The sequence below is a fragment of the Musca domestica genome, unplaced genomic scaffold (genome assembly GCF_030504385.1).
Source record: "Musca domestica strain aabys unplaced genomic scaffold, Musca_domestica.polishedcontigs.V.1.1 117, whole genome shotgun sequence".
Lineage (NCBI taxonomy): Eukaryota > Metazoa > Arthropoda > Insecta > Diptera > Muscidae > Musca > Musca domestica.
Genome location: NW_026712147.1, coordinates 751,347 through 775,121, shown reverse-complemented (window position 1 = coordinate 775,121; position 23,775 = coordinate 751,347). Strand labels below are relative to the sequence as shown.

Genomic DNA, 23,775 nt, shown 5'->3' with positions numbered 1-23,775 from the left:
GTAACCATTCTTGGGTGGCGCGTGCTTAGTGTGATTGTGCTGAGTCCTGTTGGAATGTCCAAGGTCTGCGGCCAAAATGTTTACGTGCCCAAGGCTTTAATACACCCTCCAGAATATTTTCGCGATAATATTTATTTTGATGCCACCGTGAATTAATACGGAAACACCATCACCATGACCGGCGCTTGAGTTCTAGTGACCAATATGCACCTTCACATTTACAGCTGATCTCTTTGGCAAGTAAACACGATCATTTTGGTTGTTTACAAACTGCTGGACATCGAATGTCTTCTCATCGGAGAAAACCAAATTCGGCAGTTCACTACTTTCGGGAAGCGAAGCAACTCTTTAGCTCTTTTGAGTCTATTTTCTTTACTTCAATGGCTTTACCCCGAGCTCATTTTTCACGAGCCATTTTCGGTCACTGCGACGCGGGTTTCTATCAAGTTGCTTTTTTACTTTTCGAACCATGCTGTTTTCTGTTTTCGTCCGTCCACTTTCTTGACGTCGGGCTACGCTACCAGTTGCTTTTTTACTTTTCGAACCATGCTGATGTTGCTGTTTTCTTCCGTCTACTTCCTTGACCTCGGGCTACGTTACCAGTATCACGTTAACGAGCGATGGTACGAAACACAAAAGATTTATTCACATTTAAATACTGGAGCGCTCTAACGATAGCCTCTTGTGGTTTTCCAGCCAAATATAAAGAAATCACACTATCACGCTTGAATTCCATCACCAATAACTTTTTTTCTGGAAAATTTTCACAAAAATGCTTTTGTACGTTTGTAAACAATATAATGAGCAGTCACTGGAAAAATTTTGACAGTTGTCGGAGGAGAGGCTTAGAAATGACAGCAGTCTGAATTTTTAGCATTTTTTTCATCTCACCCTGTATACCCTCTCTAGCCATATGGCTGAGGGTATAAAAAATGCGGATTGTATCGTAATTTCAGCAAACGGACTGTCGGACATCGTTCAATCGACTTACAACTTTATGCTGACCGTAAATATAAATACTTTATGGGCTCTATGACGAATATTTAGAGGTGTTACAAACGGAATGACAAATTTAATATACTCTGTTTACAATTCATTAATAAGTGATCCGGCATAGATAGCTCCCAAGTTTTTGCAGGGTAGTTGTTTCTGAAGAAATTCTTAATTAAATGAAGTTAAAATTCACATATAAAATTTAATTTCAATCGAATTTGGTGTGCAGGTATTAATTAGACATTAAAACATTCTTATAGAGCTGATATCAATTGAAAATATGTGTCTTTAAATTGATTAAAACGCGGGATTGTAAAAATTAAAACAGATATGTGTTGCGTATGAGCGATAATATAATAGGTTTCAATGTAAAAATATTTGGAAGAATGTGTGTCTTAAAGTTTTTTTAAACTGAAACCAACAGCAACAAAAATAATGACGTTCAACAAAGTGAAAAAATAAACATTAAAACTTCAAAAAAGGTGCCGTAAAATATGAATATTTTTTTAACTCACACCAAAAAACTATAAGCCAAAAACAAACCGAAACATCATTAGTGTAGCTTCAACAACAATAACAACAAACCATAAATACTTAGCTTTAATAGAGTGTCAACGCAAAAATAAACCCTGGACTTGCACAATGACCCTACAGTTGTCGCTGCAACGTAACATCATTAAGCCGTTCTCGCATTCTTTGAAAGCGTTAGCAAATATTCACCCAGCCATAATAATTTTATTAACAATAGCAACAACAATACAATGGAAATGTTTAAACTGCAGTAAGTATTCAATTATAGAGTTGGTAACATCACCGGTAATCATATCTAGTGTCTGAGTGTGTTTGTGTGTGTGTGTATGAATGTGTTTTAGTATCAATGACTGAGCGTATTTTTTATATGTTTCGTTCTATTGTTTGTATTTAATAAACAATATAACAATGTAATCAATAATTAGCCGAAAGTGAAGAATAGGATTTAAAAAAATTAAACAAATGATTTATAGAAGTTGTGTAAACATGTAATTACTATAAAGAATTTCGATGGCTCACACGAATGAACTAACGTTAGACTTTCCAATTGGACAAAGGGAATTACAGCACTGGCAACCAATTATTACATTAAATAATTAACGATAATCCAATAATTTGTTGCAATTTGTGCAAACCTATCGACTGGGTGTTGTTTGATAACCCAAAAGTCCAGCAAATGAACAATTATCATATTTAAGTTACTAAGAGTTTGAAAATTTGTACTGAGAATAGGACCATTGTTCCTTTTGATGATATCCTTAGGATCACATTGAGCCCTATTGGAAATGTTTAAGAATCGGTTAAAATTTAAATATATATCTCATATGAATCTTTATCCGATTTCACGTTTATTGTCCACCAAAGAATTGAATTGCCCGAATTCAGTCCAGAAGCTAATGTATTAAATCTGGTGATAATCGGTTCAGATAAAAGGGTGTCCCAACTAGAACGCCATTTTCAAAAATTAAATAAAACAAAGATATTAAAAAACAAGTAAAAAAAAAGTTCGGCCGGTCCGAACTTTCAATACCCCCCACTTTAGGGTAAAGGAAACATTTTTAATAAAAGTATCCGAACTCGAGCGTGATTCAGTTTAGACTTCATATGCCAGTAGGAACGTTTTTATAATGCAGTTAAATTTACCAAAAAAAAACATAAGTGAGTGAATGGGCCCATACCAAAATCGGGAACCTCTCTAGAAAATTTTATAATTTAAGGAATGTCATCTATCAAACCTTCTAAAATACCAAATATGAAACAATTACGTGGGCAAATGTGACTAGGATTATCAAAATACCGAATATCGGTGGGTATCGTTATATGCTCGCTATAAGAAAACGTGGAACTAAATATTCAATGTTCTGTCACACAACCTAGAACCTATTACGAACTACAAATACCAATTTCTGGACAAATCCGTGAAAAAAATGTGGCAAAAACCATTAAAATACCGAATATCAGAAGGTACGGTTATAGGGGCTATACCAAAACATGGACCTATACATACAATGTTTCGTCATACGAGCTAGAACCCATTATGACCCACAAATTCGTGGGAAAACGATAATTTTGTTTGTTTACAAACTGCTGGACAACGAATGTTTTTTCATCGCAGAAAACCAAATTCGGCAGTTCACCACTTTCGGACGGGCGAAGCAACTCTTTAGCGCTTAAGAGTCTATTTTCTTTCTGTTGCGGTGCATGTTCTTGCAATTTTTGAAATTTCAATGGCTTTATTGTGAGCTCATTTTTATACCCTACACCACAAGGTGGTCAGGGTATTATGTCTTTGTGCATTTGTTTGTAACAGGCAAAAGGAAACGAGATAGACCCATAGTTCCTTTTGATGATCTGCATAGAATCACTTTCTGAGTTGATATATGCATGTCAGTTCGTCCGTCCGTCCGTCTGTCCATCTATTTTTGTGAACAAAATGCAGGACGCAATTATTATCCGATTGAGATGAAATTTTGCAAACAATATTTGTTTGGCCCAAGGACGAACCCTATTGAAATTGGAGATAATGGGTAAAAATTTAGGTATAGCTCCCATATATATCTTCGTCCGATTTGCCTTTTATTGTGCACCAAACGTGTAATATCAGGAATTTTGCACATACAACCAAATTAGGCCTGAAAATAAGTATGCCAAATTTTATCGAAATCGGTTCAGATATAGCTATAGCTCCCATATATATTGTTCATCCGATTTGTTATTTTTGTCCTCCGCAGCCGTAATATGCACTCTGTAACAACAATATTTGGGGAAATATATCAAATGCAGCTCAGAAATACCTTTGCTAAATTTTATCGAGATCGGTTCAGATTTGGATATAGCTCCAATATATAACTTCGTCCGATTTACCATTTATTGTGCACCAAACGTCTAATATTTGGGATGGAATTTTGCACATACGACCGAATTTAGTCTAGAAGGTAGTATGCCAAATTTGGTGAAGATCGGTTCAGATATAGTTATAGCTCCCATATATATTGTTCATCCGATTTATTGTATTTGTTACCCAAAGCCGTAATATGCACTCCGTAACAACGATATTCAGGGAAATATATCAAATACAGCTCAGAAATATCTTTGCCAAATTTTATCGAGATCGGTTAAGATTTGGATATAGTTCCCATGTATATTTTTATCCGATTTCAAATTAATTTCGCACCAAATGGGCAATACAAGTCCGAATTTAAAAGATACAAATGCTTCGGCATATTTAGTCGTTTGAATTTTAAATTATAATTATAATCATAGCGTGTATGATTGAATTCTCCCATAAAAACTTTTAATTATTAAGTGGAGCTCAACTAAATTAGCAAAGTGGTGTAGGGTATCATAAAATCGGCCCCGCCCGACTTTAGGACTTTCTTTACTGGTTCAATATTTGCCGAATGGAACACTGCGATATGTTGAGCTCACGAGCCTTGACTTATTCCATCCAATTCCTTTACGTCAGGCTAGACTTACCAGTATCACGGTACTGAGCGATTTTAAGAGACACAAAAGATTTATTCTCATTTAAATGCTGGACTGGTCCAAGGATACCCACTTGTGGTTTTCCAGCCAAATATAAAGAAATCACACTATCACGCTTGAATTCCATCACGAATTACTTTTTTTCTGGAAAATTCTCACCAAAATGCTTTTGTACGCTTGTAAACAATATAATGAGCTGTCACTGGAATAATTTTAACAGCTGTCGGGCGAGTGGGTTAGACATGACAGCAGTCTGAAGTTGGTTGCAGTTTTTTCATCTCTCCCGGCATTTGTTTTTGCCATTTTCGTGCCCCTCTCTCGTACAAACAGGGACTTGCCACAATTAAACTTGCTTAATATACATTTCCGTTTACTACTACTCTGTTCCTACTAGTTTGACATTTTTTTCGATATCATAAAAGGAAAATCGGCTATCGTAGTAAAATCTGTTACATTCTTGCATTTCTGGAAAAGACCATGTATTACATAATGCTAGTCTTACAAGTAAATATTTATCACCAAAATTGTATTTATTTTCTATTTTTATCTTCAATGATGTAGATGCCCTAATACTCCAGTGTCCACTGTATCAAATGCATTTGCAAAAAATTGTCGGGTTTCGACCACCTCTGGAGTATATGACGGAGCGCAATTTAATCTATAAGCCTGACAACCATTACAAAGATCGCCATCGTTATGCACGTGACGGTTATCCGATCATGGATCAGCAGACACCACCTCCATTGCTAAACAATAGCGTCTTACAATTCCAAAGTACAGCGAGTTCCGAATGTTGGCGTATTTGCAGTAATGATGATGGCTGTCTGGCCTATGTCCATCTTTTGGATACCAACGAATGTTATGGCTACTCATATTTTGAAAGAAGTCAAATGTATATGGCCGTGGGAAATAATTTACCACTTGTGGCTGATGGTGAAGCTGTATTCTATGAGAAGACATGTTTGAAAGGTGGGTGTGATTACAATTAAAAAACTGAACATGCTAACAAAATACAATAAACTTTTCACATCAATTTTCAGTACCCGATACATGCAAACAACGTTTATGGACCTTGACAAAAATACCCGGAAATAGTTTAGTGTTCCAGGGAAAGAAAACAATATCAACATTGGTCACGCGACGTGAATGCGCCGAGAGATGTCTATTCGAACATGAATTCCAGTGTTTATCTGCATCGTTTGCACCCTCGCACCGTAACAACCATGAGAGGTAAACGATTTGTTTTTTGGAAACTGATTTTTTTTTTTTTGTATTCCAATTGCTCGCTGTTTGTTTGGAAGCGCGTTCGCAGCTTTATATTGAAATTAGAATTTTGATTTCATTATAATTAAGCCTTTTTCGGTTTGTCAAATGTCCAATTTAGAAAATTTCGGAGAACATTTTTGTTTACCATGATGTCACTTTTGTTTATACCAGGCAACTGAGTAGCTCTCCCACAAACACTTAACTCATTTTTAGTGGGAAAGGGGGCAGTTTGCAATGAAGTCATATTAGCATGTTAAACAATTTCAAATGTTGCGCTTCAGTTGTTGAAATGACTTCTGATTAAAATCTAGACTTGAAACGTTTTAGAAGAAATATCAGGTACAGCAAAACAATGAGATAGCCTAACTCAAACAAGTTTGAAATTTCCAATATTGTATAGCAATTATGTAAAGATAACAGAACAAACAAGTAAAAAACAGCTGAGTTTAAACGGCCCGAACTTTTACTACCCTCCACTTATTGCAAGTAACTTGCGAAATCCGTTTAAATGCTGCTAAAATTATTAAAATTCCGAATATGAGGCGGGCGTCACGAAAGCGTGGACAGCCAATTACCTACCAGAAAAAGTAGGCAGAGGTATAATTCTGTTGAAAATGTTAAGTATCAGTCGATTTTGCCGACAGATGTATGCCCTCAGTAATATTTAGATGTGCAAAATTTAAAAAAAATCATTTTTTTGGAATCATAGTTTTAACCTTTTGTGAGACAGATTAATTTTTAGCATGGTAAAAATCGTAGCTATATTTTCCACTCAAGTGAGCAGTAGTTTGGAAATTACTGTCTTTTGTACACCTCATAATTGAGGGCTGAATGATTTAAGAATAGCCAAAGTTAATTACTTTTTAAAACCCTTTAGCACCTTAGATTGTGCATTAGAGTCCTCATAAGTCTCCCTAACCATGTCGATCTGTTTGTCCGCCAAAAGGTGGATTTGAGGGGGTACTATTACATTGAGAAAATTCTAAAATTTGTAGATATGTTGAAATTTTTGTGTAAGATTTTAACCCCCCAACTACACATTTTTAGCCAAATCCTTTGAAATATGGTAAAATCAGGAGGTACCTTTATATGGGCACTATTCCGAAACATCGACCTACATTGAAAGCTTTCTTCTACCCCTTATAATCCAAGATGACAAATAGAGGCTAAATCAAAAATATAGCAGAACAACATAGCATGTCAAACTGAAACAAATTTCGCGAGATTTAAATAAGTAAAAATAGTTTTACCCACCTCATAATTGAGGCAGAATGATTTCAGAATAGTCTAATATAATTACTATTTTACACCCATTACCGTAAGATGGGAATTAATTTTATTTGCCATTTAAATTGTAAGATGAAGACCCCATAAAGTCCATATTTTTCATCATAGTATAATTCAATGACGATTCAACAAATATTCGGTCCCGTGCTACTTTCTTATATTTGTAATTTGTTCATGTTTTCACAATTTATTTCATATAGATGTACATCCCAAATCAACGTTCCCAACCAATATTATCTTGAGGGGTCACAAATTCAATAGAATACAAATTTTTTTTTCTGACCACACATTAGATGTGAAATTGGACTTGGAGATACTCCATTTGGGGACTTCACTTTAATAAATTCCTATGTGGCAATTATCTGTATGATGGTTCCCTACCTCAGGGTAGCATAAATACAATTTTTTAGACAAATCAATTGATGAATGTGGTCAAGACCAATATGGGCCCTATTCTGAAAATTTAAAATTTTATGCGAAGAGATTCTCTACCCTCTTAGTAACAAAGATGCCAAATAAGGGCCAAAAAATGAAAAAAGTGGCCAAGACCACAAAAATAGCTTAAATCATACGATGGTTATATGTATATATGAAATCGGGTTGTACCGTTATCCGTAAGTTATGATCGATATCATGACCTGCAAAAGCGATTTAAGGTATCTTGCATGTTTGGGAAGAATTTCTGGAAGGATAGAAATCCTTTTCTTACTAAAAGTCTTATTTGCTCTACTATTTTGCACCTTTTATATATTTGGTATTTTACTGATTGTACTCCCAAAGAATTTTGCATTTTGAGCTCTCATTGGACGGATTATTGTCGTATGAAAGAAGTAGGTCCACGCTTTGAAATGAGCTCCATTAGGCTTTTTCGATCATTTTTGTTTGTTTAAATGTGTTCACATCTTCCAGCTGAACTACGATGTACGCCCTGGAGTTGAAAGGTAGATGTCAGTTAACATCCTATTTCGCACTTATTTAATTTTTTTGGGTGAAGAATTGTATATATTGAACAATTATTCCTTATTTTGTTCACAAAAAATCCACTGAATTCAATATGATAATGCAAATTGAAAAAAAATTGGCAAAAGAAGAATAACAAATTAAAAAAATCTTCAACTTGTTCGCTTATTTTTTACAGCAAACGTTTAAAAATCCTTACAAAGTTTGTCAATAGAATGTATTATTATTTTAAAATTCAATTCCATTGAAATTTTTTTCGATTTTTTCTCGATTTGAGAATTTTTGCAATGAGATCTCTTTTTCGTGATTTTTTAGCGATTTTGAAAAAATAATTATCTTTTAACTTTAGTGTGACCGCGTTAAATTATTTCGATATTATCTATTCCCTTCCGCCTCCACATAATTCGGTACTACACTTCCATGTAACCCGCCATCAATTTCAGGGACTGGATTCTTGTTCTATGAAAATATGAAATGAAAAATATTTTCTTTATAAAATTTTTCATTTGACATTTCTTTCCTTTATAAAAGTTTTCATTTCACATTTTCATAGAACAAGAATTGAGGCCCAGTTCTCAAGAAATCAAGTAAATTAAATAAATTGGTATTAATATTCGAATTCAAAAATAAAATATAACAAGTAAGCAAAGGCTACAGTCGAGCGGGGCCGACCGTTGAATACCCTACAACACTATAATAAATGATACAGTTTATATAAGCGAGATACTCGAAAGAATTCCATAAGATATTGTGACAAATAATAAAAGAAAACCATCAGGCTTCGTTCTCTATATTTCGAATAATAGCAACTTAAACTAATTTGCTCATTTCCAATTTATTGGTAGATATTGCACGTGAATGGTCTTCCTAGATCTGGAACCAATATTTCCCAAAGACGCTGGAATGGACATTTTCGTATTTAGTCTACAAAAGTTGGTAAACCATTTCATACATTGAATATTTTTGGATGGCCATCCGAAACTGCTTGGCTTTTGCAATGTGCGGTAACCCCCATTCAAATGTTCGTGAGGATCGGGCAATAATTACGACCTGCTGACAATTTTGCAGTTTTTTGGTCCATTTCAACCCCTAAATATATAACGATCATCTCCAAAAAGAGTAGGCAGCTATTCTGACTCTCATCTTATCCCCATGCAAAATTTCGTAAGGATCGGGCCATAAATGCGATCTGTATATGATATCCTGATATCCTAACTACTTACTTTTGTTAGCTGTAGAAATATTACCAAATGTTTAATTCAAAATGAAAATATGCCAAAAATATGACAAAATTGAAAAAATATGAGAAAATGTTACAATCCAATATTTTCATCTTTATAAAGATATTTTTATGCGATTTTTTAGACGTTTTTTCTTTTCTAACAAGAGGCCATTCTGAATTAATGAGAACTGTCGAAATCAGTTCAGCCGTTCTCGACATATAAGAGATCTTTCAAGCATATCTTCTTTGATAGACATATACATCGCACATATTTTGCTATATATCCGATTTGTTGGATGTTAACATCAATGCAAAGGTCAGAAGTAACCTTGTCATGGCTTTGTGATTTCGACGGGATTTAAAATATTCACGGTTTAATGAAAAATTTTGATTTTTTTCAACACAAAAGATATGGTCTATTTTACCCGCTAAATATTATCCGATGACCACCCAAATTGGTAGTCTTCTTCCCCGCCCTAAACTCTAGCTACATGCGAAATTCCGCGTCGATTGGTCTATAATTGCGACCTGTATAGCTACTGTAAAATCCGACATTTTTTCAGTATTTGGTCCATTTCAACCACTAAACATTTGGCGATCATCTCCAAAAGAAATAGGCAAATTTCGTAAGGATCGGGCCATAATTGCGACCTGTAGCGTGTTTACAAATTAACATGGACAGACGGACATACATAGCTAGATCGACTCAGCTCGGCGAGCTAGGAAGATCCATATATACTTTCCTATGTGGGAAACTAATATTTCGAGGTGTTACATAATTTTTGACCCAATCAAACTTATAATACCCCCAACACATAGTGTTGTATTGTATAAAAACACTACAAATGTACATTAGAAAAAAGTAAGTCAAATTGAAAAAATCATGCAAAATAAAACATTACTATTGTACATTTCAAAAGTCAAAATGAAAATGTTAATATATCAAATTTTTACGCGATTTTTTTTGGATATTATCCTTTTCGGACAGAGACAATTCCGAATTTTTATGAATCGTTAAAATCAGTCCAGCGGTTCTTAACTTATAAGCGTAGTAACTAACACAACTTTTTTTATATATATAGATTTTTATCCTTTGTGTGGGAGTCACTTGATGGAGTAATGATGCAAATATTAGAAATTGCAAAGTTTGAATAAAACCTATGATCCCTTCTCTTTCTATGAGGTAAAATATTTATTATTTTCTTAAAAATTCTTACCTTTTTGTGGGAGGTACCACAAGTAGTGCAACGATATTGCCCATCTCCGAGCATGATCTAAGTTTGATAATAATATTACGATTTCCAAGTTTGAACCTAAACAGATACTCCCTTCGAGGGTTAGAGCGGATTAAATGGAAAATTGAATGGAATTAATATATAAAAGCAATATATGTATTGATCTCAATAAATGTCGGCCAAATTTGACAGGCTGAATTTCATTCATTCGATTACAGTTCTGATAATCCACAATTAAAACAAAAAAAAGCAAAAAAAATAAGGAGCATCATATCTTTTATAGTTTACAATATCATACCGGTCATTAGAATATTGGTTATTTATAGATAAATTGAATTGAAATGTTATAGATTTCTTCAAGAAAAAACAGCAGCTGCAAAACATCAAAATATTTTGGGAAGATGTATATTGAGTGATAAAGACAAAATGATACAACCGGATGCATTTCGGGCAGCACCATACGATGAGGAATATATGGAAAATCAATGTTACGAACGGCCTGTGGAAAATGATCAATGTTCATATGAACTATATGCGAACAGTACCTTCCTCTATGCGGAAACGAAAATTGCTGGTCTCAATCAAAAAGAATGTCAATCTTATTGCTCGCACGAGACTCGTTTCTATTGCCAAGGTGTATCGTTCTACTTCGATGGAGATCTGGACAAATCTGAATGTCTACTTCATTCTGAGGATATAATTTCAATGGGACCACGGAGTCTAAAGCTGAGAGAGAATTCCGTTTACATGAGAAGGGTTAAATGTTTGGATGGTAAGTTGGCACCTTGAAGGGGAGAGTATTTTTTTAATTTCCTTTTTCCTTTCTCATTTCGCGTTTAGTGCAAGTCTTGTGTACACCTAATGAAATGTCAATACGTTACAGTCCAAAAGATTGGTTCCAGGGTAAAATGTATGTTAGCATGCATTCCAAGGAATGTATGGTCCATGGTAATGGCACTCAAAGTACTGTGCTCAAACTCCCTATTGGCAGCGAGGCTAAAGAGAATAAATGTGGTATACTGCGTGCCTATGAAGTCACCAAAGAGTATCAAAGGTAGATAATAGAAACTAATTCGAAACTAGTGTTCATTATTATATTTCCTGCTTTAGAATTTTTATTTCAACATTGGTTGTAATACAAAATAATCCAAATGTCCAAACCCAGGGAGATCGTTTGATAAAGGTCGGATGTATTATGAGTAATACAACGCTGGCAGACAGGCGCTCTGATGATGAAGATTCAGAAGGCACCGAAATTAATCTGAATCATGGCGATGAAGATGAAACCACGGAACAGGATAAGGACGAGGACAACATGCCAAATGCCATTGCCCTGGAATCTTCATTGGAGTTTGCCCAAAGGTAAGCGGCAAAATCTAGCTATTTTGAATTGGAAAAACTTAAATTAAAAAAAATAATTAACATAATTACTTGAAACATTAAAAATACAACTAGTATACAAAATCACAAGTACAGCTTTGGTAGCTATTTAAAAAAAATCTAATACCCCATGATTATAACTCGGATAGTCTTTGAAAATATTCTTAAAGACAAAGTTTATAACTGGTATGACCCTTGAAAATATTAATAATAATAATAATTACTTTATTAAATAATGTTATTTTAAATATAAGTTCTTAGAGTACATGATCTGCGACAGTCCTTAAATATACGCATGTATAACAATGATAGTCGTTGACAGGAAATTCTTAAAAAAGGACGACTCCCTTTCTGACAGACCTTCTAAATGAAAACAAGTAAAAAAGCCGTCTGTTTTGTCATAAGCCATTATAATATTGAAATGCGAAACTTGAAAAAAATCGGCGAATAATGTAGCTAAAATCATCTATAGAGGGAGGTACTTTTATATGGGGGCTATACCAAAATGTGGACCAGCACAGACAATTTTCTGCCTTATGCTGCAGTATCCATTACGAACTTCAAATGCCAAATTTGAAACAATTCCGATGAATAATGTCGCTAAAATCATCAAAATACTAAATATAAGGAGGTACCGATATATGGGGGCTATAAGAAGACGTGGACCTGCACAAACAAATCTCTGTAATAGGCTGTAGTATTCATTACGAACTTCAAATACCAAATTTGAAACAATTCCGGTGAATAATGTTGCTAAAATCACCAAAGTACCGAATATCGGGAAGTACCGTTATATGGTGGTTATAAGAAGACGTGGGTCTGCACGGATAATCTCCTGACATATGCTTTAGTATCTATTAGGAACTTCAAATAACAAATTTGAAACAATTTCGGTGAATAATGTCGCTAAAATCAACACAGTACCGAATATCGGCAGGTACCGTTATATGGGGGCTGTACGAAGACGTTTAACTGCAAAGAAAATTTTTTGTCTTAGGCTATAGTATTCATTACGAACTTCAAATATCAAATTTGAAACAATTCCAGTGAATAATGTCGCTAAAATCATCAAAATACCGAATATCAGAAGGTACTATTATATGGAAACTATACGAAGACGTGGACCTCCTGTCATGTGCCTTAGTATCTATTACGAACTTCAAATAACAAAATTGAAACAATTTCGGTGAATACTGTCGCTGAAATCAACAAAGTACAGAATATCGCCAGGTACCGTTAAATTTATTTAATTTCATTTCGTTCGGAAGCTATAGTTGTTGTTGTTGTTGTAGCAGTAGTGCATGTGTGTGTTTGTGTTCTGCTAATCTGGTTCCAGCTCCAGGTTTAGAAATTCGGCTACTTTAACGGGCTGTAGCCAGAGATCCTCTGGAGTGAGTTGGGTAGGTTTGGCTGAGCAATTAAAAAGGTGTAGCGTATTGTGCGGGCCTGTATCGCACGCCGGGCAGGCGTCACGCACATCTTCATCAATTCGTGCCCAATACGAATTGAGGCGACTACACCATCCTGAACGTAATTGCGCCAAAACTACCCTGGTTTGTCTAGGCAGCTGACGTTCTTCGGCTGCAATGGATGGGGGGTGGACTCCGAGGACGGCATTCACTTTATAACTGCTCATAGCATCCGCGACTGCATCGGTGTGAATGCCACTCAGACCTGCCTGATAGGCTTCTTGATCTAGAGGCTCTCTCTTGTAGCGCTGGACCTCCCTCTCTAGATCATGTATGTCCTTCCTGACACGCCTGGGTGGGGGAGAGTTATCCACCATATGATGGTTGGGATGACTCTCACGGTAACACCCAAGCAGGTACTGCAACGAAAGCATATGATTATGCTGACGTAAGGGAAGGACTTTCGCCTCCTCATGTAGATGGTCCACTGGTGTCATGAGGAGGCACCCTGTCGCAGTTCTCAGGGCAGCGTTCTGGCAGGTCTGGATATTCTTCCACTGCGTAGCACTAGTATTCGCAGACCACACTGGAGCCGCATAGTTGACCACAGACCGACCTATCGCGTTATAAGAGGTCAACAAGGTTTCTTTGTCCGCACCCCAAGAGCTGCCGGCTAGCGCCTTGAGGACCTTGTTCCTACTTTTCATCTTGTCGCAGATAGCTGTGGCTTGCGCGGACGACTTGAACATGCTGTCGAACGTTACCCCAAGAATCTTGGGGTAGTTCGTGGTCGGTATTAGATTCCCCTCGACCTGAACATTCAGCTGTGTTCTCATCTCCGCAGACCATGTGGTAAAGAGTGTGGCCGTTGATTTCGTGGCGGATATTTTCATATTCCTCGCGTGGAAGTATGCGGCAAGCTCCGCGAGATAGGGGTTCAACCTTTCGCATATGTCATCGACCACTGGACCCGACGCCATGATCGTACAATCATCCGCATACGTTACGATCTCAATGCCGTCTGGAGGGCGAGGAATTCCGGAAAGGTAGAGGTTAAACAGTTCCGGAGATATCACCCCGCCTTGGGGAACTCCCTGTTTCACTCTACGGGCTTTGGACTTCTTGTTCCGGAATTCCACGTACGACTGGCGTCCACACATATAGTTGATTATCCAACGTTTCAAACTTGGCCGGAGGGTAGTTCTCTGTACGTCCTCAAACAGTGTGGCATGATTGACCGTATCAAATGCCTTTGATAGGTCAAGGGCTACCAACACTGTTCTGTCACACGGCCTGTTCTGGTTCAGTCCTCTACTAATATGTGTGGAAATGGCGTGTAATGCTGTTGTGGTACTATGTTGTGGACGGAATCCATGCTGGTGGTTGGCAACTGTATAGCTTCCTCTAATGCTGGGGAGGAGTAAAGCCTCAAGAGTCTTTGCTACTGGCGACAAAAGCGAAATCGGCCTGTACGATTCGCCTTTACTGGCATCCTTGCCTGGCTTCAGTAGCGGGACCACCCGGCCCATTTTCCAGGTTTCGGGCACTATGTGGGTGGCTAGCGACAAATTGAGAACTTTCGTTAAGTACTCGACTCCCGGCGTATCCAGCTGCTTCAACATTACCATTGAGATTCCGTCCGGGCCCAACGCTTTGGATGACTTAGCGTTACAGATGACATTTGCAACATCACCCATCGTAAACTGTGGTGGTTCCTCCTCGGCGGGAAGAGATCTGATACGACGTAGTACTCTTCGCTTCGCCCTATCGCTCTCGGGGTGCTCGACAAATTGTCGGTTAAAATATTCCGCGCACCTCTTCGGATCAGTCACCGTTACGTCGTTAAAAGTGACTGAGGTCCTATCATCCTTTTTTCCAGGGTTCGAGAGCGACTTAACCGTTACCCACAGCTTACTCATATCGGTTCCAATGTTGCAGCACTTCAGATGGTCTAGCCACTTTTTCCTCTTATGCTCCTGTACCAACCGGTTGACTTCAACTGTCAAATCACTGATTCTAGGATCAGTAGGGTTGGTACGACGGAGATCATCACGCTCGTTTGCTAATCCCGCTGCCTCTGCTGGGAAGTTTGGTCTTATCTCGGGTATTCGACCAGCAGGTATATAGCGAGCGGCTGCAGCTCTGATGATGTTTCGGAAAATCCTTTCTGCTACCCGAACATCAGAAGGGTTGGGCAGTTCTCTGAAGCGGCGGTTGGTGAATTCTCTGAACTCTGGCCAGTGAGCTTTCCCATGGTTAAGGAAAGTGCGGCGTTCAGAGGTTATGAAATCGGGCGACCTGCTTATGGAGACGATTATCGGGAGATGGTCTGAGCCAAGAGAAATGACGGGTTGCCAAGTCACGTCATTTATCAGACCGGGTGACACTATGGTTAAGTCTGGCGAACTGTGACACTCTCCTCTTATTCGGGTGGGGGCATCCTCGTTAACCGTGCAAAATGTGGAGCAGTCAATCTGCTCTGCCAGCGCTGATCCCCTCTGGTCATTACCTAGGACGGAATGCCACAACTCATGGTGGGCATTAAAATCCCCTAGTACCAGGCGGTTATTGCCTACCAATAATGGGCTAATATCAGGCAAATAACGCGGTTCACAGCTATTAATCGGCGGGATATACACATTAAGCACCTCTACCTCGGCAGTTCCACACTTGACTGCTACCCCCATACATTCCATGTATGGGTCACTAGAGACTAGCTCAAGCGAGATAGGTCTGTACTGAACAGAATGGTGTAACAGGAACGCTAATCCCCCACCTCCACTTCTGGTGCGATCCTTCCTTAGTACGTTGTAACCATAACAACGTTGTAGGCTGCAATTTTCATTCAGCTTGGTTTCCTGCACCGCTGCGATCTTAATATTCCTCCGACTCATAAATTCCACTATCTCATCTATTTTGCCTCGAAGTCCGTTGCAATTGAATTGCAAGAATGATGCACAATCCGGAGTTGGAACAGCAACATGTGGCGTTAGGTGCTGCGGTGTTGGTTGCTGTTCTGGAGACTGCGGTGGAGTGCCATACTCCGACGACGTCTCTGACGAGGACGACGAAGAAGAGGACTCGCTGGGGACTACGTTACTGCAGCAAGTCGCAACATAATCCCTTTCGCTGTAGTCTCGCAAACGCCATAATCCGGAACAGTTCTTGAAGTGTACCCACTCTCTGCATCCATTACATCGCACCGAGACAGATCTGTGGTGGATGACGTTCTGACAAACCGAGCAGAACCAAGGTCCGGGGTTTTCCTCAATCCCGGCACGGACCAATAAAATCCGGAGCAAGCATTCCGGGATATGCTGCTCCCAATGCAGAAAAATAAACATATAGTGATTTCCACAGACGGATAGACGTACGGACATCGCTAAATCGACATAGAATTTTATGCTGAGGTCTAAAATGTATATTTCGAGGTGGAGGGTATAAAAAGTGTATACTCATACATAAAAAGGATACAAAACCTTCTCCCAGTGAACATAAAACTAATTCGGATACTTTATTTATATATATTTCTTAATTTACAACGGTCAAGTATTTTTTTTTCTCACATTTTTAGTTTCCTTCCAAATGAAGGTTCTCTACACTTCAATGCCAGTGATTTTCATCCAATGCCTAAAATCACACTACAAATAATTGATTTAGCCCATGACCATGAAACAAATGATGTTCAAATCGGACAAAGTTTGGAATTGCAAATTGTGGCAGAATACACCGCGCAACAGCAAAGAGAATTTGCCCACATTGGACTACCAGCATTACCAGATTTCCGGGCCACTTCATTAATTGCCAAAACAATGGATAAACAAAATTTTGTCTTACTACTCGATGCACGTGGTTGTCCCACTGATGTAACAGTTTTTCCAGGGCTCGAACGTCAACGCTTAAATAACCGTAACATATTAAAGGCAAGATTTCATGCCTTTAAATTTGCCGGTTCATCATTGGTAAATTTTGATGTCCGCATACATTTCTGTTCAAATCGTTGTCCTGATGATAATTGTCTGAGTTCAGCACAAAGTGCCGGCGGCGGTTCAGCTTGGTATCCGATACAATCGGAAATGACCAAAAGTAAAAGACGAAGAAGACGGCAAATTGTTCCACCACAGAATAATTTTCAGCAATTTAAAGTTCAAAATCCAGTTTATATTTCCACGGTAATGGATGTTGTAAACTTACCAGAAAAGGATACAACTCCTACTACCAGTGAAAATGAAACCACTTCGGATTCGATACCTTTGAATTTTAACTTACATGTCCGTGGACCAGACAATACAAATACGAACAGCTTTATATATGGAGAGAGGGGTGTTTTACTAATTGCCGGTATTGGTAAGATCTTTTAAACCTTCTCTATCTATGTATTTTGAATAACATCATTGTTTTTTTTTTTATTATATTTCTACAGATGATCAACTCCACATGGAAAGCATTTGCATGAATCAAAGTCTACTCATCGCCCTACTCATATTCTGGCTAATATTTCAAATTGGTCTAATGTTTAGCTGTTGTTTTGTCATCCAAAAGTATAAACGTTTGGCAATGATGGATGATGAACGTCGCAAAATTCACGAAAGCTTAGAATACCTGGAAGGGCGTCGTGTACACTGGGCCGATCAGGGCGGCTATACATTGTAAATGGTAGATAAATATATGTGTGTAGAATATAGTACTTATTATTTTGTACAACTCCATATTGATGCAATAATATATACATTAATAAATTACATGTTTTTAAAATACATATGTATACTACATTGGATCTATACACCAATATTCTAAGCTGCTGTTTTTTTTTAACGAATTGTTTAATTTCTTGTTTCTTGCAATTAGGTAACGAGACAGTTATAGTATCAGGACCACTAAAATGATTTGCAAGATTATGGTCTGTTAAAATTGTTAGCTATTATTTCACACTTATTTAATCCAGAGTATGATTGACGTTAGGAATGTGTTTAGTTATTTGATTTAATGCTTTAGAAATTCTTCATAGTGGGTTTAAAGAAGTATCTAATTCGGGCAACGTTTTGTGCCATAATTTAATTCGGAAGAAATATAATTCGTATTGGACCCGTTTGTTCAAATGGTTCAACTTTTTAAAATTCTATCTGTAAACATGTTATATTAAAACTTTTCTAAAAGTCGGAGTCATTTTCTTGGGAAGGCTTTGTGTTTATTCAGAAACGATATTTCCAATGGAAGTTTTTATGGTATTGAAAATGTGTTTAGTTCTTTGCTTTAATACTTTAGAAGTTCTCCATAGTGGGTTTAAAGAAGTATCTAATTCGGGCAACGTTTTGTGCTATAATTTAATTCCGAAGAAACATAATTCGTTTTGGATTCGTTTGTTCAAACGGTTCAATGATTTTGATCACTACTCCTCTACCTCTCTTTAAATTGCATCTTTAAATATTTCTGTGTTATATTAAAACTTGTCTAAAAGCCAAAGTCGTCTTCTTGGGAAGTCTTTGTATTTGTTGAGAAACGCTATTTCCAATGAAAGTGGTTATGGTATTGGTAAATATAGTTCTATGTTGTTTTTTGTTGGCTTTATTATAATTAAACTAATATAATAATGGCTTGCCGAAATAACAACGTATATTTTAACTTAAGTGATCAGAGCATACATCGTTAATGGTTTTTTTATAAAATGGAAATTATGTGGGATATTTGTCAAAAAAAATCTAAGTTAGGCAGCCGGCTTCTTGGATCCGATGGTATATACATATAAAATGTTTGGGAGGAAAAACTATTTGAATTTGAAGCTCGTCAAACGGCATATTTTCCTACGTATTGTTCCGTTCACAATTCCAGTATGAGTGTCTGCAGTTAAAGAAGTGTTCAGTGATGGAATCAACTGGTGTTGGATGCAATAAGTATATATGAATATCATGTTTATCTAGAAAAATGAATAATTATATTTTTCTTAAACTTATTCAAAATTTCTCTGGCATTCCATATCATTATTTATATCAGAATTTCAATGTCAGAATTTGCGATTAGCTTGCAATGATGTATTCAAAGTGATGACCTCAAATTGGCCAGCTTTAGACTTACATTCACTTAATTTTGAAGTTTAGTAGTGGGTTTATTCAATTCTTCTAAACAATAGTAAATAGTTGTTTGGTTAATTTTTATACCCTCCATCATAGTATGGAGGGTATATTAAGTTTGTCACTCCGTTTGTAACACCTCGAAATATACATTTTAGACCCCACAAAGTATATATATTTCCGATCAGCATAAATTCTATGTCGATTGAGAGATGTTCGTCCGTCTGCCCATCTATCTGTCTGTGGAAATCACTCTAGACTCCGAACGAAAAGAAGTAGGTTGATACAATTTTACTCAAATGTGTATTATATCTGCAGGTCTTTTGGTATTCAAAATGGGTGCTATAGCCCCCATGTAATGCTACCTCCCAATATTCGGTGTTTTCATGATTTTAGCGACATTATTCACCGGAATTGTTTCAAATTTGGTATTTGAAGTTCGTATCGGATGCTACAGCCTATGACAGAAATTGTCTGTGCAAGTCCACGTCTTCATATATCCACCATATAACGGTACCTCCCGATATTCGGTACATTGATGATTTTAGCGATATTATTCACCGGAATTGTTTCAAATTTGGTATTTGAAGTTCGCAATGGGTACTACAGCCTATGACAGAAAATTGTCTGTTGCCAAAATCTTTCCAAATGGTGGTGGGTATTCAAAGATCGGCCCGAACGAACTTACAGCTTTTTTACTTGTTAGATTGATGATTTGTCAAATTATTTGTTGAAATTCCATGCGCCATTAAATTGATTTAATGCATTTTTGTTTTGTCGGGATAAACAACACATATTATCTCAGGTTACATTTCCTAGATTTCTTAGTTGACAGTTTTAATTTTTGAATAATTTTTACATCCATTTTATCCATTTTTTAATAATAATACATTGTAAAGCTTTTCAAACTGTTAGTGACTCCACCATAACAGGGAGGGTGTATTAGGTTTGTCTGTCCGTTTGTAACTCATAACTTTAGCCTCAAAAAGTTTATATTCATGATTAGCGTAAAATTCTAATCCTATTTAACCATGTCCGTCCGTTTGTTGTTATCACGCTATCTTCCGAAAGAATTGAGAAATAGTGCTGAAATTTGATACACATGTGTTTCGAATCTGAAGATCCAAAAGGAGATAATTTGTATCAGCCAATTTTTTCGTACGGCTTCCCTCATTTGGACGACTTTCGGCACATTTTTCTTTGAAAATATCTGGAATATGGTATTTAAAACTTGTTACGGGTTCCACCAACCTCCTTATGGTACCACCCTATACCCGGTATTCTGATAGCTTTCCCGAATTTTTACAACGGAATTGTCTGAAATTCTGTAAAATTCTAAAAGATTCTAAAGGATGTCTGACTTACAAAAAAAAAAATGTTGATATAAGTCCTTTTTTTGACCTTATATATCATGGTGGAGAGCATTAAAAGTTCGGCCGATTTACTACTTTTTTACTTGCTTGTTTTAAAGATGTTTCAATGAGGACAAAAGACGTCAACACAATTCAATGTATACTCATCGACAGTGCAAGCACTATTTATTTCTGGACATTCATATATAACAAATAGATTGATTGATTTTAGCTGGGTTCTAATTGTTTTTCTGAATAATTTTTTTCAAGCGAGAGATAAAATTGAGATTTCATTCCTAATGCATAGCTGTCACAATCAGAACCCTGTTTTACAAAATGCTAATTGAAATGCATTAGTTAAAAAAGCATAAGCTACAAATCCACCATTCTCATTGTTTTCTATTTTCAATTTTGTTCGTTAAGAGCACTTATATATTAAAACAAATGTACATTTATAATTTGAATACACAAAATCCTTATACTATTTACGCGGATCATAGTGCTCCCATTTGCGGTGATTCAATTTTGAAAAGTCCTTACAATTCGTAGCTATATCTGTTAAATATTTAGATAGCTTTAGCAGTTCCTTGTCCGTGCTACGATTCAAGTGGGCTTGGCGAAAAGGTCTAATGCGTAGGCCAGAACGTGGATTCATAAGAAAATTACGTCTTATATCATCAAACATAATTGTGTTGGCAGCTGAATACTGAGGATAAAGACCCCATATAACACCCAAGGGTTTAACATCGATTACACCGCGATCCGGTGTGTGCACAGAGATCATGGCGTGCGAATCTAAATAAAACATAATTTTATAAGATGGATGATTCGAAACACCCAGAAGTTTCATTTTCTCCTCAATCCAACGCATGCCCGTTGCCGACCAAATAACAATATCATAATGCTCATAGGCACATGTGAGAAATTCATGTAAATAGGGTCGCATCAATTCCGATCCTGACTCAGCGGAAGAACGATGGTCGAATAAAGTGTAATCTATATCCAAAACTAATAAATGCTTTCCTGGACGTGGGGGATTGAGTTCAGTAATGGTATAGTCCTTAATGCGTTTTTGAATTTTGGCCAAATAAATTGCCGAATTTTCCAAGGACTCTTCTTCGTTGTCGTTATCTTCCAAATCATCGATGATCTCACCAATATCATCGGGCTTTTGGCAGGCATCCTCAATATCAGCCTCTGTTGAACCGACCATCATCAATTTAAAATTGGGTTTAAGCTCTAAGTTCCCTAACTTTAAGCTATCTTCCGCCGGTTTACCTACAATAAAACACAATAACTCAAATTTGTCACACAACACACTTTTTCACCAGATTTACCTTTATATTTCAAGTTGAGCAGCTTTTGGCGATTGGGACGCACCAAAGTTCTTTTGAATATCTCATGACGTAGCACAGCTACCGTATCCTGATCCGTTAAGTCGGTTATGGGATATTCCTTGGCACTCCACTTAACCACAATCGTAATTTCCCGAACTTCACTCATGTTTGCCAATATTTCAAATTAATTTCTATTCCTTAATTAACCATTACCATTTGCCTCGCCAAAATGATGCATTGGTATACTAAGTAGACTGATATCCGAGTATGTAGGAGATTGCCAAGTGAAATGATATCCTAGTATGAAGAACAACAACAAAATTGCAAAGTTTGTTTAGAATGTGGACAGCAAAGAGATATGAAAGTTGAGACTGAGGAAATGGAGGATGGCGAAAAATATTTCGCATTTTACTTCTAAAGACTACTGGCCACACATTGACTTTTAAGGGTTACAAACAAAATTCAATCAAACTTATTTTTCACCCAACCCAAGGTAAAATTAAGAAATTAAACGTATTTTCTTGTATGTATCCTCAACATAGCACTGATGCGAAATTTTATAATAAAAGAAATATAACTGATAAATATCAAAAAGTAAACTAAAAAAACAATAATACAGGTAACAGAAAGTGGGGATGTACAACGAACTTTCAAACAACAAATGTTTAATAAATTATTTAAATTTCAAAAATGTACATTGTATATACATCTTTGTAATATACATGGTACAATGAAATCAAGGAAACCTCATTTCAAATTAGCAATACCAGATCTGAATTGTCTGTAATTTACCTTGTCAATTTTCAATGCATAAAAAAACAGTTTCCATCTCTGATTTTATGTGTATAGAATGGATTCATTAATATAGATTTTGAAAATGAAATGTTGTCAAATGTATAAATTTGAAAAAATTGTAAACATATGATTACACGACTTTACCTTATTGGTTCTACCATGGTAATATACATACCTTTTAAACTAAAAACAAACTGAATATACATAAGGTATTCTACATTTAGCCATTTTAGGATATAGGCATGGTACAATGAAGAGAAGGTAGGTCAACTTTGAAAAAATTGCAAGTATAGAGGTCTATCTGTTTGGCTTGTAATGTCAGAATTACTATCAAAACAATAAAAAAGCAAACAACTTGTTGCATTGATTTTGAATAAATAATTTAAAACCGCGAAAACTGAATGATAGTTCAAAATTTCTTATCAAAATCATATTCTATATATCTCTTATGGTTTATTTCGCGACAAAAACTGTAGATTTTGTCGATGCATATGTTGCAATAAGCATTTTGAAAACACCCGAATTTGAATATTTTCTGAACAATTTTTTATTATTGAAAAAAATACGCACACATAAAAAAATGAAGTTGACATATTAAGCCAGAAAAATAAAAAAAATTGAAATCATATTGTAGTTCTGCCCTACCTTGAATTCATTGTACCAAAGGCATGGTAGAAAAATACAGGTGACAGAAAATGTTGTTGTAAAACAATCGTAACAACAACAACATACAAATTTGTTTTTGTACGTAATACAAGTGTCAGAGTTATGTGTCCAAAAATGTAAACAAAATAATTAATTTTCAATAAATTATTTTAATTTGAAAAATATAAATTTTTGGAATTTGGATTATTAAATTGAAAATGCAGAAGAATAGTTCTCAAAATATTTAATTTTAATGCTTTCACATCATTCCCCTAAATGTATAGTTGTTAGATGTTGGTCCTAATCTCTC

The 23,775-nt window shown here is 36.3% G+C and overlaps 2 protein-coding genes across 2 annotated transcripts; one reads left to right on the top strand and one right to left on the bottom strand.

The window, feature by feature from the left end:
- The first annotated feature begins 1,173 nt into the window (after positions 1 to 1,173).
- On the top strand, positions 1,174 to 18,027 carry LOC101897457 (uncharacterized). The gene is made up of 8 exons (XM_005181367.4): positions 1,174 to 1,774; positions 5,071 to 5,478; positions 5,550 to 5,739; positions 10,830 to 11,251; positions 11,320 to 11,533; positions 11,590 to 11,841; positions 16,843 to 17,615; positions 17,692 to 18,027. Exons 1-8 carry the CDS (start codon positions 1,636 to 1,638, stop codon positions 17,919 to 17,921), a joined length of 2,628 nt encoding a protein of 875 aa, XP_005181424.2. The 5' UTR covers positions 1,174 to 1,635; the 3' UTR covers positions 17,922 to 18,027.
- Positions 18,028 to 20,840: 2,813 nt separating this feature from the next.
- Positions 20,841 to 22,338, bottom strand: LOC101897282 (ubiquitin-like domain-containing CTD phosphatase 1). Its single transcript, XM_005181366.4, has 2 exons — positions 22,026 to 22,338; positions 20,841 to 21,966 (listed from the first exon to the last, which is right to left on the bottom strand). The coding sequence occupies exons 1-2, from the start codon at positions 22,189 to 22,191 to the stop codon at positions 21,170 to 21,172; spliced, it is 963 nt and encodes a 320-aa protein (XP_005181423.1). The 5' UTR covers positions 22,192 to 22,338; the 3' UTR covers positions 20,841 to 21,169.
- Between the last annotated feature and the right edge of the window lie 1,437 nt (positions 22,339 to 23,775).

Bases quoted from the DNA above. Each gene is read 5' to 3' on its own strand.
- LOC101897457 (XM_005181367.4), top strand. From the start codon at position 1,636: ATGACCCTACAGTTGTCGCTGCAACGTAACATCATTAAGCCGTTCTCG. The intron at 5,479-5,549 runs GTGGGTGTGATT...ATCAATTTTCAG, and splicing joins TGAGAAGACATGTTTGAAAG to TACCCGATACATGCAAACAA. The intron at 17,616-17,691 runs GTAAGATCTTTT...ATATTTCTACAG, and splicing joins TTTACTAATTGCCGGTATTG to ATGATCAACTCCACATGGAA.
- LOC101897282 (XM_005181366.4), bottom strand. From the start codon at position 22,191: ATGAGTGAAGTTCGGGAAATTACGATTGTGGTTAAGTGGAGTGCCAAG. The intron at 21,967-22,025 runs GTAAATCTGGTG...GTTTTATTGTAG, and splicing joins GCTCAACTTGAAATATAAAG to GTAAACCGGCGGAAGATAGC.